The following is a 20,070-nucleotide window of genomic DNA, read 5'->3' as shown; positions in this document are numbered from 1 at the left end:
TCTCTCGCCTTCAACCAACCTGCTCTTAGTACCAGCAAACCTTGCTCAGAGTGGAGGAGCAGCCCCTGCCTCACCCTGCTCCCCGCTGCAGAGGCCACTTTGCTTGGGTTCCCGTTTCCTCCCACCAGCTGGTTTCCAGAACTGTACACCTCCACAGTCCTGGAGGCCACGCTGGTTGTTCCTGGCTCTCTCCTGCCATCTCCTGCCCACTAGCGACATGTCTGGCGGCAGGCTTAACTCCCATAATGCTGGAACTAACCAGGAAAGGACAGGCCTGAGCCACCATGATGACATCTGATATTCACACTACAAGAGGCCTGGTATCATTGCCCCTGAAAATATCCTACAGGCTTTACTTGGTACTAAACCCAGGAGGAATCAATAACGGAGTGTGGCTGTCAAAAACAAACAAACAAACAAAAAACAAAAAAACAAAAACAACAAAAAACACTAATCCCATTTCATTCAGGAAATGGCATTTTTTTTTTTTTAAAGCTCAGGACTCACAGGGGGATGTCGTGGGAAGGCGGTTTCGAGTCAAAATAAAGAAAAAGCTTTGTGACAGGAGTTGTCCTCCAATGACATGGGCTGGCGGTAAGTTGCCCAGAACTGGCCATGTTCAAGAAAAAATGAGATTCCCTATGCCAAGATTCTATTGCTACCACCCCACACACATCACACGTGCTTCTTAAGTGACTAGAGAGAGAACGAGAGAGAGAGAGGAGTGGTTCCTTTACCTTCTGGCCATCTGCACCAGCAGAGGGCCTGGCCCAGGCCAAGTGTTCGGTAGACAGCCGTCAGGCACGTGAGCTCACAAGCCACCTGGATGAGGGATACCTGCCTTACAAGAAGTCAGTTCCCATTTTCCAACATCCATGGGAAGTGCGAGCTCTGGATGAATCTTTCATTTTACAGCCCATGCTCTAGAGTCATAAGGGGTGGGAGCCCTTGGAAAGCCCCATGAAGTAGGGTTGTTGTTCCCCCGAGGCAGGTCCTCAGTAAGCCCCTGGCAGGCTCTTCAGGAGCTGCTGAGCCTCACCAGACTGGGGCAGCATCGGGTCTCATTCACCAGGACAATCCTGGGGTGGGGGAGGCCACCGTGTCCTCCCCTCTCTCTGGCCCCAGCAAGCAGAGTTCCCAGGCCCTACGTCCCCTCCCCATTGCCTCGGTGATGCCTTGTGGCTGTCCCAGTGCGGCCTGTGCTCAAAGCCCCAGCAGCTCCAGCTGACACTTGCCTACTGTTCACTCAACACATATTTCCTTCCTCTGGGCCTGTTGGATAGAACCATCTGGGGTAGTAGCTCAGTGCCTAAGAGGATGGCTCTGTTTCCCTTGGGAAGAGGCATCAAGAGAACAAAATCAGAATGGCAGGGCAGAGGACCCGTGAAAGAATGTATCTGCCACATGCAAAAGTTGGGGGGGGGGGAGAGGCAGAGGGGCTTAGGACAGGTTGTTGGAGGAGAAAGCATTCAATATAGTGAGTAGCTGCCTGGCTGGGGCTGAAGTGGGCAAGACGTGAGGCCAGAGGGGCAGATGGGCTCCAAATGAGAACAGCCATGCTAAGTAACTTGGGTCTCAGTCTAAAGGCCATGGGGAGCCACGGGCAGAGAGTAGTAGGAAAAGCCTGAAGAAATCAAGGACTACGAGGTGAGTGGTTCCTTCTAAGGGTGAAGATCAATTGAAAGAATGAAAAGCATTGATTCCTTACATTTTTTAAATTTTTTTTTTAAGTAGGCTCCACACCCAGTGGGGCTTGAACTCACAACCCTGAGACGAAGACCTGAGCTGAGATCTAGAGTCGGACGCTCAACGGACTGAGCCACCCAGGTGCCCCTGACCCCCATATTCTCGACCTCATGGGCCCGACTTGCCAGCAGTGACCAACCTGAGATGTCATACAGCACCATATAGAGAGGGCGATGCTTTGTTTTCACCGAAACACATTTGGATTTGCCTTCTATGGCCGTGGTGCTTCTGCCAGCGTGGCCAACTGGAGACTCACCTTCTACACAGACTTCATAGCAAAGACAACCTCACTTCTAAGGAACTCATTTTTCTTCAAAATTAGAAAATTGGTCAATCTCGGGTCTTCATTCATTGGTTTTTACCATGTACCAAATCACCCAGAGGCAGTTGGCCTTACGGTTGGCCAATTGAAAACTCCAGTTTCAGCGCCATTGGAGGAACAACACCTTTCAGCTGAGGGTGCTGATCAATAGTACACAATATATGTCTTGAACCGGCAACCCATACCTGGGGCCTGGAACCATGCAGCGGATGTGGAACTAGCAATTCCTGGTAGTGTCATGCCTACTGACCCATTCACAAACTGTTTGCTTCCCATTCCTATAACTCAGAGCTCTTTTGAGTTGGTTGAAAGCTTTTCATCTTGAGAGAAGAATGTTTCCTTCAGGAGACGAAGCAATGGCTTCAAATACTTGACCATTTCACCTCCACCCACTGCTGTATAACACGGCCGCTGCATAATGCAGGAGAACAGTAAAGAGAGAGCACAGAAGATCCCATGGGACTCCTCTTGACACTGCAATGATCAGTGGTAAAAGTGAATGGAAACCACAGCTGGTGGTAGTATTGTAGTGTTTGCATTTCCTTAGCGGAAAAACGCCTACCGTGGCCAAGGTCAAGCTACTGATATGACATTACCGCATTAGGAACGTGTAAGTGGGGAAACAGGAGCGGAATGCTAGCACACCATTATATGGCATTTCTACCATGTACAGAAAAGATATAAATGATCTCCAAAGGATAGAGCCTAGTAAAATAATTAGGAAGAGGGGCAGGCTGGGTGGCTCAGCAGTTTAGCGCCGCCTTCAGCCCAGGGCAGGATCCTGGAGACCCAGGATCGAGTCCCACGTCAGGCTCCCTGCGTGGAGCCTGCTTCTCCCTCTGCCTGTGTCTCTGCCTCTCTCTCTCTTTCTGTATCTCTCATGAATAAATAAATGAAATCTTAAAAAAAAAAAAAAGAAATCCTTAAAAAATAATTAGGAAGGGATGCATTTGGGGGATTTATTACATTGTTTTTAGTATAATGTGTTGCACTGTGATTTTATAGAATTTAATTATTAATAATGGCTGCTTTTAATGACTCCCTACATGGCCAAAAATACACCAGTCTACCTTGGGAGAACAAGGCAGGACAAGGTAAGTCCAGCACGCCACTGATAAGCAATTCCCTTGGAAGAAGGGTCATCGGCCTCAGATTCCTCGGAAATGAAAGTTTCGATTCACCTTTCCTGGTTAAGTAATCCAACCGAGGCTCTAGCTGAAGGCAAAGAGAATCTTAAATATTGTGTGGGAGAGAAGTCACAAACACCAAATCCAGCCTTGGGTTTGTTTGCAAAAACTAAGGCGGGACCCGGCCACCCATTTTTCCTTTCAGGCTGTGTATGCATTTGTGGGTTGTAATCCTCGTCCTTGTCTTTGCTCCCTTGTCCTCAGCTGGGGTAGTTAACTTCACAGGTTAGTCTCAAGGTCAGGTCACAGAAGGGTGGGAAGAATGTGACAGGACTGGCAGAGGAGGACATCCCCAGGGACCTGGGGTGTGGACTTGGGATTGAGGCACCAGGTGGTCTACCCTTGACAAATGGATGAATGCAATTTTTATCATATGAGGTGAGGAATGGGGGAGTTTTGTTTTGTCATATTTTGTTTTTGAAGCAAAAATGTGCAAAGGAGGAATAATGACATACAATAACACACAATGACGCAGACCTGGATATAGCACGATTAGTAATTGCCCTGTCTTCCACCCAACCTCTGTTCTCAAATGGGGGCAGCTGTACCTTATCTTCTGTTTCTGCAGCAGGACTCGAGGAACACGGAAGGAACATGAGGTCAAGCAAAGAAACAGCAGGCTACCCCATAGAGTAAAGGAGAGAGATGGAGGGTATACTCCTCCATCATTGCTATTCATTCCAGAATAGGACAATGAAATGGGAACCAACCAAGTGGGGGGAGTTTTAGAATCCCTGTGACTGTTCTGGAACCCCCTCCTGCTGCAGCATCCAGAATTATTCCCTTGATATTTAAGCTGGAGCAGACCCCAGCCCCAAATGGCACTGTATGGCTGCCGGGACCTAGACTCAGGTGAGTCACCTGATGGGGCTCTCAGGACTGCCACCCCCACTAACTACACAACTCTCACCCTGTTATGTAAGTTGTTTCCTGGTCATACAGCTCACACCTGACAAGGCTGAATTTTCTTTTTTTTTTTTTTTGACAAGGCTGAATTTTCTTGAGAATGTGTTTACATTTAGTGTACAATGGTATACACAGTATTACAACAGGGCTTATGGGATTGGACACCAAAGGGAAGTTAGTGGATACTTGTGTTCTGTTTGATTTTTGGCTTCCCAAAACTTGAGACCCTTTCTAGAATTGACTCTTAGTCTGAGACGGTGCTGATGCCGCCCAGGACCCGATTTCCAGCCTCCATCCCACTTAGCACAGGCAGGGGCAGCCAGGATGCAAGCCCACCTGGGACCAGGCACTGTGTGATAACGGCAGTGGCATCAACACTCAACCAATTCTACAACGTGATTTGGCTACATAGCCTTTGCACTTCGTCTTTCCATCTTTCCAGTGATTCTATAAGCTTCTTCATAGAATTTTTTTTCAATAAATTATGTTTATTCTTCAGTCAGACAACTGTGCTTGTAACCAAAACCCTTGGTGGATACTTATACATAATTTCGAAAGAGAAGTAGAAGAATCTCATTCTAACTTTCAGACTAGTGGCTCAGGACATAGGACATAGGGCCACCCCCCAACAGAGTTCTGGGTTCAAATGAAATGATGAGTCCCTTTGAGCTACTATGGAAACTTTTTTGAACGAGTCTGCTTCCAGCATCAATTTGCTACTTCCTTAGTGAGCTCTATGAACCCTCTGGCTTTAATCTCTCCTTCTTTTATATGGCTTATCTCCCAGCCAGTATTGCAGAGGCAGGGGAGAAGCTCTTCTATCTATCTGTAGCAGCTTGCTTCTCCCCTGAATTTTTCATCTCTTGGTTAATGCACACAAGCAAGGAGTGACTGCATAACACCAGTGCTGTGGGGTTCATAGACATGCAAGCAAGCACACATACATCTCAACCAAAGTGTCAGAAACAGCAACCTGAAATCCATAACTCAGAGAGGACAGTAAGAGCATGATTGGTCCCAATGCCAAACCGACCAACAATTGCTCCAGGAATAGAACCTTTTCTATTAAAAGTAAGACTTTTATGCTGAGAAGTACTTTTGTAATAATCAAACCATCTCTTCTCCATTCAGGACTAGATACTGGAGTTATTTATCCAAGGTCACATCAATCGATCGTCAAGAGTGTACCCAAGACCCAGCAGCAAGTCTTGCTTACATCTATACATTCCACAAACTGCATGCATTTTCATCATTAAATGTGTTAGATATTGGGGCTGCCTGGGTGGCTCAATGGTTGAGCCTCTGCCTTTGGCTCAAGTCTTGGTCCCACATCCTGGGATCAAGTCCCGCACCAGGCTCTTCTCGGGGAGCCTGCTTCTCCCTCTGGCTATGTCTCTGCCTCTCTCTCTGTGTCTCTCATGAATAAATAAATAAAATCTTTTTTAAAAAAGTGTTAGATATTATCTAATATGGTCACATACACACATAATTGTGACCAGTAAGATGAAAACACTTTCTACAGAAAGGCAAGTCCAACTTCCTGCTGAGCCCAATAATCTTTAAAAGACACGCCTCACCTGATTTACAGTTAATTTCTCTCCCCTAGACCTGAAAGTCTTCTCCAACACAGTGTCATTTTGGAAGGATCTCAGCAAGCTTGGCACTTTGGAAATTTTACTGGGCTAGTTTTTCCACCATGGGCCTTGGCTCTTCCTGCTGCCCATTATAGCCACGGCAAAAATTGAGCCATCCAAGCTCTTCGGTACACCTGGATCCCAACACAGAAAAGCAAGGATTGACATAGGCCAACGTTTTCAATGTAACATTAAATGACAGAAAAGGCTCTTTGATTCACCTACGTCCTAAAGGCATTGTCCTCTGGATCAGAGAAGTAGCTCAAGGGAAACAGAAAGCCCTAACAGACTAGTTTTCCTTTGGCCTTTAGGAAGCTCAGAGCTGATTTTGCTGGTGAAGTTTAGTTATGATATGAGGACTTAACCCCTACCTTAACCCTCAATTTCCTACTGTAATTACCTTTACTTTGTCATATATGTTTGAATCATTGCTCACTTTTCTAATAAAAAACATAGTGAATTTATTTTTATGGTTTCAACATCACAAAATAATTACAGTCACTAAAAGTTTTAAAGATATTACAGAGAGGTTCTGCTTACATTTACCTAATTTCCTCTGGCAGTTACACTTAATGTAAATACAGTATTTTTGTATTTTATGTAAATACAGTAAAGTATCACAACGAAGAACTTGATGTTGATACAATGCGTGTATATAGCTCCAGATCACATTATCGTGTGTGTGGATCCACGTGACTATCTAACGTCCACGGCAGTCAAGGCACAGAACATTCCACCCCCACAGATATCTCCTTTGCCCTACCCCTTTCTACTCACCTCCCCACTACTAACCCCAACCCCTGGCAACCACTTCTGTGTTCTCCATTGCTGTAATTTCGTCAGTCTGAGAAAGTTGTATAAATGGCTTCATGCAGTATGGGAAGTGAATGTATGCTTGAAGTACATTTATTTGTTCACTCATCTAGTTCTGTAGATCATTTTCACTTGCTATTTTATTCATACATTCACTTATTCAAGTGGAAGGTTCTGGGCTGGGGAAGCCACTGCTACAGAGATTCAAAGTTTTCTGAGTACCCCTACTGCCCAGAAGTTCATAATTTGGTTTTAGGAGACCAAAGCCAGTAAAACAACTTTGGACTTCTGGCTCCAGAACTGTGACAGAACAAATGTCTATTGTTCTAAGCCACTGTGTTTACAGTCATTTGTTATAGCAACCATAGGAAATTGTCATATGCCCCATCGACTTGGACAGTGCCTTTCTAATACATGGGAAGTACTCAAGAAATGTTTCGTGGTCGTCTTTGAGTTCAGAATAAAAGGAAAGACTCTTCCAAAAGGGAATTCCTGAAAGCCTTCATGGAAATAGGATTTGGGTTGTTCCTTAAAGAATCAGGTGAATTATAATGGGAATAAATGGAGGAGGAGATATGTCAAGTGGCAGGATTAAGATGGGCAAAGCAAGGAGGCGGGCAAGCCCAGGACTATGAGGGCAATGGCACCGGCCCAGTTTGGCTGGGATGGAAGAGTACAGATGCTCTGGCTCCCTCATTTATTAGCCTATGTATGGGTTTTCAATGGCTTTCCTCCAACACAATCAATTCTACCAATGTGGGAAATGTGTACAGATTATTCTAAGCATTCTAAAAACCTAAGCATAAGCAAGGGTATTCTGTGGTGTGCTATAGAAATCCAAGCGGGTCTCCTTGACTCCCCTCCAAGAAAAGCTATTTGGAACCTAGTAGGACAGAAAGAAATTTTTCCCTCCTCTGGGAACTGGCTCTGTCAATTACTGACCAATTGTTTATGATGGTTTAGCTAGCATTCTGTAATAGTTCTAACTCACAAAGTCTATTCATCAGCTTCGTGTAGATGTGGTAATTCTCACAGCAAACTGGACTCGTCCTGTCTCCAAGGACCCCTAATACTCACTTCACTCCCAGCATCCAAAAAGGAAAATATAGTCAATTCTATTTTATCCAGTATTCTTCTCAGACTCTGTTAACAAGAATATCAGTGTATCTAATGATAGTATGTGTAGTACTGCTCATGACCCTGAGATACCGTAAGGTCTTGACAGGTCTTATGAATTCTCAAAGTCAAAATCCAATTACTTCAATGCAATTGCTTATTTACAAGAATTCCGCATTAACCAGTTCCATTCCATTAAAGAACAGAGTTTTCCACAATGGTAATCCCTAATTGATAGATTCCCCCAAACTCCAACATTGTCTCCCCGCCCTTCACCCCAAGAGCAACTGCAGAACGATTTGGAACTTGAGGGAATATATAGATTTTGAAGTGGAAGTAAGAGATAGGTAAGCCAACGGAACAGAACGAAAAGTCACAAAACAGCCCCAGACAGGAATTTAGCACACTCCCAAGGTAGCATTAGAAATCAGTAGTGAAAACACAAATTACTGCATTGAAGATGAAAGATAATTGAATTAATCAGACAAACTGGATAGCAATATAGATAATAATTAAGCTGAATCTGTATGTCACATGATATAGTAAAACAAATTCTCAGTGGATTAATAGAAACAATATCATAAACGCACTAGATAAAATGTAGATCTATATGTTGTCAAAGGATGTTTAAAGCATGACACCAAAGCCACAAACCATAAAAGATGGAAAATTTGTAAAATTTAAACTTCAGAATGGGAGAAAAAACAAAATTAAAGTACAATTGACAAAATTAAAAGGGAAAAAAGGTCGACTTACATAGCAAAGAGTTAACAGCCTTTTATAGATGATTCTTTCATTACCTACAGGGCTTAAAAGCAATTCCTGCACACACAGTCCAACTCAATTAAGCACTCTTAACCCCAGATTCTTAAAACAAATGTAGGAAGCCTATTTATTGGATTCCCCGTACAAGGAAGAAAGTGGCCCCCCCCAAAGAATCCCGGATTATTTTCCCACAGCACAGTCTTCCTTGGGATGGATGCATACAATGGTATTAGAAGCATTAACAGTGTTTATATCTGTGTTGGGGTGAATTATGTTTTCCTTTTTCCTGACCATATTTTCTAAGTTTCTAAATTGAATATACTTTGCTTTGGAAATAAGGGAGGAAATTTTTATATTGGCCTGACTTAATTGCAAGAAACAGAAACCAATCCTGGCTGTTTTAAGCAAATAGGGGATTTATCATTTATCTCGAATATACTAGGTAGCTCACTGAATTATAGAGAAGGCAGGAGACCAGGCTTGGGCCCAAGCAGACAGAAAGAGCTTCCAAATCATACTCCAAAGTCTGTCTGGGGAGAAAACAGCAGCTGTCCCACCAAGCAATAGATGCTAATCTTTGGGCCACCTCTACCTCTATACCAGGAACTTGATCTCAGAGCAAACCCAACTGTCCCTGCCACAAGAAAGAGGTCAGTATCACCTCTGCCTCTTACCGTCATTTAGTCGAGGGCACAGTCAGGAAAAGAAGCATCTGGCACTTTAAGCCTCTATAGTAGGTGGATGTCTTTTCATCTTGTTAAGTCTCATAAGACAGACAACTCCCTAAACATAGAAAGATGGTTCATATGTTGGGCAGTCAAGAGGACAGTGGATATCCACTTCTTAATACACTTTAAAGAATTGATTTTGGGGGCACCTGGGTGGCTCAGTGGTTGAGTGTCTTCTGCCTTCGGTTCAGGTAGTGATCCTAGGGTCCTGGGATCAAGTCCCACATCGGGCTTCCTGCAGGGAGCCTGCTTCTCCCTCTGCCTATGTCTCTGCCTCTCTCTGTGTCTCTCCTGAGTAAATAAAATCTTTTATAAAAAAAGAGATTTTCATAAAAAATATAGGGGGAGAAATCTGTGAAAAGTGGTCATAGAGGGAATCGTGAAGACAGGGTGAGCATAATTCAGGGAAGGATGGAGGCCTCCTCCACCTGCTGCAAACTTTCTTCCCTTAAAATGGGATTTCCCTTTAATTTTATTATTCCTCTAAGATTCTGTAATTAATACATTATTGGGAGTTAAACATGCTTTCTTTAAAGTAAAAATTCATTTGTAATAGTTACCAGGTTATCAATAATGAATAATGTGTGAATTGATCATAATGTTTTTTTAATACACCTGCCTAAAAAAATGGCCCCATTTCCTATCTTGGAACGGAGGGGAGGGAGATGAAGGGAAACAGGAGTATGCAGCAGGCCAGGATGAGGGATGCCAAAGAAGGGTTCAGAGCATGGTGAGAGCAGAAGAGTCCTGAAGGGACACAGATGATGAATGCAGAGAGCAGAGAGGAAAGCAAAAAATACCGGAGACACATCCCCACTTCGGAAATTTTCTTGAAACATCTGGGGATCAAGAGTAAGATGAGAGAAAAAACATCTTCACGGACTCAAATGGACCCCAAATGCAGGCTCGTATTGCTGAGTCAGTTATCTCACGGGCTACAAGCGATTCCAGACTAAAAAGGTTATCCTGACCTAGCTTCCGTTTCCTACCATCCAGTCTGATGGAGCACTGTCCAATCCACTGGCTGCACCCCCGGGGGGAGCGCACACTAGGGTCTGAGATGTACTGTGGGGGAAAGGCTGCCCGGCCTCGGAACCAGGGATAACTGTGCTCTTTATAGGGGATGCTACGTGCCTCATGCATGTGATGCTGTCCTTGCACCGGCTGCTAGGAAGTTGAGTCACATGGAGGCCAGCTCCAGAAAAGCAAGCGGTATATTATGGTGTCTATGACATGTTTTCTGGATTCCAAGCTGCTGCTTATCTTTCCTATCCTTTTTGGTATTTGCCATCCCCCTTCTCCTCTCCCATATTAAGGAAAACATTGCAAGCCACCTTAATTTCCTTTTTGTCATGAGGCAGGGCGAAAACAATAAATATGCATATTGACATTTGCTTGGGAACCTCGAATGTAAATTCAAGGCTCTTTATTCTGGTTAGACATCAGATCACAATTAAATCTTCCTCCAATTCTCTGTCGTCCTGGTAACTGCTCTCTACTTAGAACATGAGGGCGAGATTACCCAAAAGGGTCTGGAAGGGGAGCAAGAGCTTATTAAGGAGCTCTTTCGGATGCTCAGAACCACGCAAGCTGTGCCAGAATGGTAGCGTGGAGTCGGAGAAAAGCCCCCCTTCAGGTTATCCCAATCGCTGTGATGTATTTGGGCTTTGCTGCCGTTAAGTAGTTATGTACATTATAATAACAAGATTGGCTATGGCACACCAAAAATATTGACAATGAATAGTATTTTGGATAATCACAGATTGCAAATCCTCTTAAACGCATTCAACTCTAACAGATATATTTAGACTTAGATGAACAGTAGCTGGAGGAATTTCTTAAAGTGTCAATTGGTGTGAATGAATAAAGATGGTTTTAAAGGAGCCATATTGCTTAGGGATTAAGGCCAACTGGAACAATTCACGTTAAAAAAAAAAAAAGCCTCCAAGCTCAAGAGAGCAGCTCCCCTTTATTCAATTGAAGCGCATACACTGGAGTCCTTGAGGCCTGGTGCTGGCAGCACTGCCATGACGGTTCAGCTCTCTCCATCCATAGAGAGAAGAGTTTTTAATTGTGCATAAACGGGAACGCACAGCTCCTGTGAGACAATGTTTGTAGCAAGGAGGAGGAAAACAAAATTTAAGTAGCAGTCATTTTTATTTTGGCTTAACAGATTTTAGCAGGAAGACTCTGAATATGAATCGGCTTCATTTTTAAATCCTGAAGACAAATTCTGAAGCAGCCCATAAGGTGCCACTTTAGTCTGAGGCAATTAAAAAAAGCCTAGAATAGCAAGCAAGAAAAATCACACAATTTGTTTGGACATTGCAGGGGAAAAGTTACAAATTATATGAGCTCCATTCCTATGTCCTTCCTACATCTCTTTGCTTTTATCCTCTTCCAGGGTTTTGGAGGTGGGAACTGGACAGGAGACATGGGCATAAAGCGTTAAGAAACGAAGAAACGTTTATAATACTTAAGATACTGCTTGTCGTGTTTTAATTGCCGTAATATAAAGCACGTTACAGGCACTTAATAAGGATTTCTCCCCATAGGTGAATGGTTCTTCTCAAGAGTTGATCCCCTCTTTGGGGCACTTGATGGGATGAGCCCTGGGTGTTATGCTATATGCTGGCAAATTGAACTCTAATAAAAAAAAAAAAGAGTTGATCCCCTCTTTGATAATTTGGGGCAACACTAAAATAAAATAAAGACTTACTAGAAGTCATTTCTCTCTTTTTTTTCCTTTCATGGTCCTTTAGGACCACCGGAGAAGGCATTTTCGAACTTACATTCTTTGTTATCTAGAGTGACCCGGAAACTACTAGAATCGTAGTTTCTCAAAGTGAATTACTGAGGGAGGGTGCCCAGGTACTGGGATTTCCCGTAGGTTCCACTTTTAATGTTGCCTTCACCATCTTCCTGTAGCCTGTAAGAAAGCCACTTAATGATGAACAAAACTCATTAGTATAAAATCAGGCTGAGTCTGTATAGTAGCTGTTCACAATGTGGAAAATCACTTTTTCATGGCTTATTTTCTTTTAAAATGTATGCCCCTTGCCCATCCTTAATGTGTTCTGTATATATGAAACAAATACTCTTCGCAGCGGGACCTGGACTCAGGGGCCTCAAAACCCAATAAAAGAGTCCTGGAGCTTAATGGTCCTTAAACGCTCGACATCTTTGTCACTTAATGTAAAATCCATCTGATCTAATAGCCGTGACTGAATTATAGATATATAATTTTTTTTCTATTAAATGTTAATCTTCTGACTTGGCAGAGCAATAGAAGCTCTAAATTATTAAGAAGGCAATAACCTCTCTAAACTCTTTCCTGAATTCAGAATATTCCCAGGACTGCTATCTTGAAAAACAAATTGCAAAGCTGTTTAAAATATAAAAATCAGGCCCACTCAGTACAATTTGATGCCAAATATCTATTATAATGGGCATTATTTTTATTGATGTCTCTTCCAGTATTTCACAGAGTAGAACATATATATGTAGGTACAGATATAGACATAGACACACACCACTACTGGGGAAGCAACCCTCACAAGTCTTGGCTCTTTCTCATTTACATATGACATTTTTGTAACCTTCCCTTTTTGGTTGAATCCATTCATCATCGATGTTTGTTCACGCGGGCATAAATAATGAACATGCCCTCTAATGCATAAGTGATGTCACATGACCAATTATGTTAACCACGAGTACTCTCAAAGCCCAGGGAGCTTCCCTGGAATGCCACCTCTGCGGCAGCTTCTTCTTCCTTTTTTTTTTTTAAATCTCTACAATCATGGCTCTTGTGAGGCAGAGGCCCCTATATGTGGTCAGAAACAGAAACCCTGCTAAGAAGCAGGTTATTATTAATCTGGAGAGGTCCAATCTAGGCAGTTTCAAATACCCAAGACTGGGACATGTAAAGAATTCCCAACAGCAAAGTCTTGGGATCCAGTTTAGGCAGGGTTATCACTGAATGGAAGGGAGCAGAGATGCCCATTTCCCGTTTTGTATTTTGTACATAATATGTTTTACAGTGCCATTTTTCTTCCTGCTTTCTGAAACGTAGTCACTGCTGAATATCGCTCACCACATTTAGCAGCCAGGAGTGAGGCCCAGTCTCTTCCTTCTCTGGCAGGCACGTACCACCATATTTTTGCATGCTCATCGCAGGCAATTCTCTTTCCATCCTTATTTTGGTGCCAGAGGTACTGCTATTACTTTGATGCACAGAACTTGCAAGAAGAAAAAAGATCACGCGAGGTTGCAGAGTCCAGCGATGGGAATAAAGAGGCAGTAAGAAGTTTTCTTCCACTGTAGTGAAGTGGATGTCCGGAGAAGCTTGTAGCCACTGCCATCTAAGATTTAGCTTCAGTGGGAGTGGAGACTAATATACCTCGTCATCCTGGGCACCCGAAATTAATGTGAAACTCTTCCCTTCTCTAGCTTGAAACAAGTAAACCAAGAACACGAACCCTTCAGGTAGATAAGAAGCATGTGTATGAGAACAGTTTTTAGATGTTTGTTCGAGGAAAGCTGGTAACAGTGGGGGGTGGGGAAGCACTCATGTTGGGAAGCTGCAAGATTTTCAAAGCAGCAGCAATGATCCAATACGGAAGAGAGTTTTAAACCATGTAATATTTGGCTAGGGTCAAGAGCAAAGGCTGAAATAAAAAGCAAGCCAGCAGAAAGATTTGGCTGCATTTATCTGGGGTTTTTAGAACAGTGCAGGTATAGCTAGTGAATAGTCACTGTAATATTCAAATTTTAAGATGGTCATTAAATGAATATTCAATATTAATAGTTATTTTATAACATGGACCCTCTGGCAAAAAGAATGAGCTTTCCTGATGAAGCAGGAATGATAAGAATGAAACTGAACAGTGGGAGAGTAATAGAGCTTTCAACAAAGGGACACATCCCAATAGGAATCTGGTGATTCTTTCAGAGAGCACTCACATTGCAGACACAACTCATCTTCCTTCAGATGTCATAATTTTTCTGAACACAGAATAGCAGAGAGACCAGCATTGCCCACTGTATATTCTACTTGTTTACCGTCTAAAAAGCTTTAGCCTTCGGTGTTATAAATGCAATGTCTGCCTCTGATATCAAAAGGTGGGTGAGAGAGACATTGGGATTAATTCAAGGAGGTTACTCGCTCCTCCACTCTGTATCACAGACCAAAAATGGGCAATACCATCTGTATGCTGGACCCCAACCTCCCTATTCCAAATTCTCCAAAGTGGCACATGCCAAAATTGGCCTTGTAAATCTTTTATGAGGATGCTCAAAAAACAATATTCTACAGAAAACATTTTATTAGTGATTGAAAACAAAATAAAGTACACACAAGATTCCCCTCCCACTTCTATTAAGGAAAATACAACACTGAAATGTGAGTATTCAGTAAAGAACATTCTCTACTTTAGAGCTTCAAAGGAGACCTAAATAAAACTCCCAACACAGAACTCATGCATAAGAACAACATGAAATATAAAAATCCAAAGAATCCAAATATTACTCATGTAAACTATCTAAAGAATTAAAAATAAATCCAATTCTGATTTTTCACTGTTTCTACACTGAAGAAATATGATGGCTTCTTGGGGGAGAAGCTATTTTGAGGGCTGTTTGCCTTGTTATTACACAAAATCAGAACAAAAAAAAAATCTGGTTCTGGATGCTCAAAGATTATTGCTGGCATGGTGAGCGGAACATGCGACTCTTGATCTCGGGGTGGTTAATTTGAGCTCCATGTTGGGCAAAAATAAGAAATCTGGTTCAGGACACTCAAAGATTATTGCTAAGGCATATTTTGCAATTAAAAGAAAATGTGTTTGAAAAGATTAATTTGTTCAGTTTATTTGCTAATGGTCAAAATAGTGATGTTTAATCTGGATGGTAAACAAAATACTAATAAAAAGAGCAAAAGATATAACTTCCCTTAATGAATGTACTCAGTAAAAATGGTTGGTTACAATAGAGTATTTACTAAAACATGGACAATTTTATTATTTCCTTGCAATCTACATTCTTACAGTTTATTATTGCGTTTTGTCTAAAACCTGAAAAATCTGTTTCTAAAATCAGTTCTCTAATGTTGCAAGAAAACTGCATTTCACATTATTAATTTCATTAGTGCAATTTTCCTATAAATAATTACAAAGCATTTGGAGGATGTGTGTATAATGACTGTTTGGTTTGGTTACTATAGTAGCAAATGTCAACGTAATTGCTAAAAAAAAAAAAAACTAAAATTTTTGACAGTTTTTGAAAAATCTAGTATCCCATTTATCATAGTTCTCAAAATACTGTGGCAAGAGAAATTACCACAATTGAAAATTAAGGTACTGCTGTGGATATTATGAGGCCATTTTAATACAAATTCCTGATACATTCTACCCTCGTCTGTTTTTAATCTAAATGTAATTTAGTACTGCACACCACTTTATGAAAAGAAATGTATTTAAAGGGGCATAAAAGTTACTAGTATAAGAAGAAAAAAATCTGTACTTCCAAAAGAAGTCAAAGGCACTCAGAAGTTACTTCAATAAAAATGCAACTTGGCTGGCCAAGTTATGATGCGTTCCTTAAAATCACATTCAGTCTCATGGCTCAACCGAAGACCTGAAAGATCTTTTGATCCACTTACCAAATTAATTTCCCTGAAAGAAATCTTTAAACAATTATTTCAGCCTACCCCCTCTTCACATGCTCCTACAAAGGTGGCTTATGTTTTACTGGGGACTCAGCAGCTTAAAAATATGTAGCCTATCCAAAGCAAACTGTTACATGGCCTAACCATAAAATTAACCTATATAGAATATAAGATTTAAACCGATATGGAAAAACTCAGTAACATACCCATCTAATTAAAAAAAAAAAACTTGCTGATGAAACAAAATATATTTTATTTCAATTATACTAGCACAAGGCCCAGAAAGGCCATGGAGTTGCAAGGGGAATGCTTGGCACCATCAGCCAAAGCACACACCAGCCAGTCAGCACTGCCCGCTAGCACACGAGCCCCTGCCTCATCTGTATGATCTGGAGTAAGGCCGCCTGCACATCTTCGTCCATGTGACCCTTGAGAGAAAGAAGAAAGGCAGAAATATTTTATGTCATCTTCATTTATGCAAGAACTCTAAAGACTGAGGCTTTGAAACAGGGCCTATGTGGTTGTGATTCAGCAAATGCTAAAGGCTCATCATCCCAGTGATATTTTAAAGGATTTACTGGAAAAGAGGGCAGAGCTGTGTGAAAGAAAGAAAGACAAAGAGAGACAAAGAGAGAAAAGGGAGGGAGGGAGGGAAGGAAGGAAAGAGAAAGAAAGAAAGAAAGAAAGAAAGAAAGAAAGAAAGAAAGAAAGAAAGAAAGAGAGAAAGAAAGAAGAAGAAAGAAAGAAAGAAAGAAAGAAAGAAAGAAAGAAAGAAAGAAAGAAAGAAAGAAAGAAAGAAAGAAAGAAAGAGAGAGAGAGAAAGGGAAGGAAAAGAAAAAGAAGAAAGAAAGAAAAGACAAGACAGGCAATTTAAAAGAAGCACAAACCAGCTGCTCTCAACACTTATTATCGGAAGACAGATGGATAAACTTCTCTCCTTCCCTCTTTTTTAATAATAGCTGGGATAATAGGGGCGGCGCGAGTTATAGATGAGCAAGGTCAACTACAAGTTTTTTTTCTGCTCCTGCTGAGAAACGTTTTTGTAATTAGAAAAGTAATTAATGAAAAAGACCCTTACTTATATACTTATCCTAAGTAGGATCACATGTATCATTCTGCAACTTGCCATTTCACCTAATGTCACAAAGTCCTTCCCCAGCTATATCCCTAATTATTTTAAGTTACTGGATAATACTGCACCATATGGAAGTATCATCATTTCTTTACTTGTTCTCCCACTGACAGCCATGTAAGGTGTTGCCTGTCTTTATGGGCGGATTCCTAGAGAAGTTGCCAGATCAAAAAGTAGGCTCAGGGCCCCTGGGTAGCTCGGCTGGTTAAGTGTCTGCCTTCTGCTCAGGTCATGATCCCAAGATCCTGATCAAGCCCCGCAATGGGCTCCCTGCTGAGCAGAGAGTCTGCTTCTCCCTCTACCTTTCCCCCTGCACCTGGTGTTCTCTCCCTCTCTTTCTCTCAAAAAAATAAATAAAATCTCAAAAAAAAAAAAAAAAAAGGCAGGCTCAATTGTTAATTTTGCTAAGCACCACAAAACTTCCCTCTATGGGCATTGTAATGATTTATACTCCCACCAACAGGGTATACATGCCAATTTCCCAGACACCTTGGCCAACACTACAGAGTATCATCTTATTTAATATTTGCCAATCTCATAGGTGAAAAATGGTACCTCCTTGTTTATTTGCATCCATTGCCAATGAGGTTGAGACCTTTTTATATGAATGTTTGCCATTTATACTTAGGAAGAAACACTTTGAACTTAAAAAGATGGCAAGAGGTTGATTAAATGCGAGTCAATATGGTAGGCTTACAACACCCTCTTCCCCTTTTTCTTTGCTTGAACACTTGAATAGGTTTCAGCATAACACTTCCTATTAATATAAAAAGTTATGCTTCCAAAATCTGTTTCTATAACAGCAGGATGTTTAAATTTCAAACATTAGCCATAGTTGACTAAACTGAATTTCTTAGTTAACTTTATGATGCCAGAAGGCAAGACTACTTCAGATGCCAGTTGTTTTTGTTATGTTTCATTAGGAGACAGTAGAATTTCAACTTTTGGAAGCATACATTATAAAAAGTTGAAAGGCTCGTTAGGCTGCAGTGTCTTTTGGCAAGAGAATGCTCTTCCTCCTCTGGCCAATAGCAGGTCCGAATGAGTACCTCATCCTCTCTAATACACACCTACACTTTTCTACAATTTCCCTCCTACAGTTCCCATTCTGCTGGCCATCAACTGTCTTTTCTAACAGTTGCAATATACAGTTGATTCTTGAACAACATGAGTTTGAACCATGTGGGTCCACTTACACTCAGATTTTTTTTATTATTAATGCCACAGAGTATTATAGATGTATTTTCTCTTTCTTATGATTTTCCTAATAAATTTTCTTTTCTCTAGCTGATTTTATTGTAAGAATACAGTATATAATAAATATAACATACCAAATATGTGTTAATAGATTACTTATATTATTGGTGAGGCTTCCAGTCAATGATAGACTATTATAAGTCAAGTTTTTGGGGAATCAAAAGTTATATGCAGACTTTCAACCATGTGGGGTTGGCACTCCTAATTCCCACTGTTCAAGGGTCAACTGTATGTTCAAATCCCAGCTCACTCTCTAGCTCCTCAAAAGAAAGTAGCCAAGGATACTTTCTCTTATCATACCATCTTTTTCCATTTGTTTCTCCCTCACCTCTGATAGAAAAGAAAGGCTTTTTGATTTTAAGAATTTGACACTGTAAAGTTCTTCCTTTTTATTATTTTACCTAGTTCTTTTTATTAAAAAAATGACCTTCTTGAAAGCTTTCTCTCAACACTTAAAAAAAAAAAAGCAGCGGGGGCTGACATTTCAAATTCTAAACAAGTTCTATTATATTTCACCTGCCATTCTAACATTGTCTCTTTTAGTATGTCTTTTTGAAAAACCTATTCTGAGAATTTTAGAGATGCTGATCATAGGGTTTCTACAGAGCATTAAGAATGGTATCCTTCATATGCTAAACATTTTCTTAGTGTGATTTATTTTTCTAAAAAAAAGCTTTCTCATCATACCCTCAAAGAAGGAAATTCTTAACATTATGCTTCACCAAGTTTAAGCCTCAATAAAGCCTCATTATTGATAATCTCCTAACAGAACCACTTTTTTTCTTACATTCTTATAATTTTGTGCACATCTTGCCATTTTTGCACCTCTGTAGTATTTTTTCTACATTTCAAAGAAATACTCCTGAGAAATACTGAAGTCCTCTCTCTTTAGCTGACATCCAGGTATGGATGTCAAGGCATTATCTCCAGCTAGCAGTACCATTAACATGTGCTGCCATCATCTGTTGCCAAACGGTCTAGAAAATGAGTGACAAGCAGATGGAGAGAACACAAAATTTAAGATGTTGTGTTACCATATAGCTTTGTAAATTTCTCTGAAAGATACACAAGCCATGATTAAAAGAAACACAATTATTTTTAAATAAGCAGATGGGATACAACTACTTTACACATCAATGACTTTCACATAAATTTACTTGACAATTAAAAAAAATGTCTTCTCTAAAATGGGGATTAAGGACTGCAACTGTGTTGAGCACTGGGTGATGTATGAAACTGTTGAGTCACTATATTGTACACGTGCAACTAACATAACACTATGTTAACTCTCTTGGAATTTTTTTAAAAAAATTGAAAGGATTCTCATAAAGAAAATAAAAAGGATAAAATGAAATCTTTTCCAAAGGAGAAACAGTGTTTTACCTGTGCAGCACTCAGAAGGTGTGTCCGATAAATCGCAATCACCTCTTGGTGCTGTCTGTCAGTGTCCTAGAAATATGGAAAGATGGACAGATCAGAGTATTGGCATTCACGTTTTCCAACACATGGAGGCTCGTGATAGTGATAATGCCACCTTCAGGCTTGATGCTACAAAACCATATTGTGCTCCTGCCACTTTATGTTCCCGCCACATCTTCTAACAAACCACCTCGTGCCCGCCAGATGCAAAACTTCATAGTATAATGATAGGATAAACTTTCCTAATCAATTGTGGGAGCATTCATTGTGAAAGTGATGCCACTTGTCCTAGGTAGAATGAAATTACCGCCTTAGTTCACATCTAATGCCACGAGATCATGCACTTACCGACTTATATTTTGGATTATTGCAAAAGCTTTC

The 20,070-nt window shown here is 41.0% G+C and overlaps 1 protein-coding gene across 4 annotated transcripts in view; it reads right to left on the bottom strand.

Annotated features, from left to right (window-relative positions):
- Window positions 1-14,523: 14,523 nt before the first annotated feature.
- The window catches only part of UACA (uveal autoantigen with coiled-coil domains and ankyrin repeats), a 94,969-nt gene continuing 89,422 nt past the window's right edge, over window positions 14,524-20,070 (bottom strand). For all 4 annotated transcript variants that reach the window (XM_055319759.1, XM_055319761.1, XM_055319760.1 and 1 more), the window contains 2 exons: window positions 19,654-19,719; window positions 14,524-16,309 (listed from right to left, as the gene is read on the bottom strand). In XM_055319759.1, coding sequence (XP_055175734.1) covers window positions 16,238-16,309; window positions 19,654-19,719 — 138 coding nt within the window. In that variant the 3' untranslated portion in view covers window positions 14,524-16,237. The remainder of the gene's footprint in view (window positions 16,310-19,653; window positions 19,720-20,070) is intronic.

Source organism: Nyctereutes procyonoides, unplaced genomic scaffold (assembly GCF_905146905.1).
Source record: "Nyctereutes procyonoides isolate TBG_1078 unplaced genomic scaffold, NYPRO_anot_genome, whole genome shotgun sequence".
Classification (NCBI taxonomy): Eukaryota; Metazoa; Chordata; class Mammalia; order Carnivora; family Canidae; genus Nyctereutes; species Nyctereutes procyonoides.
Note: the sequence above shows the minus strand (reverse complement) of the source record. Positions and strands in the feature narration are given on the sequence as shown.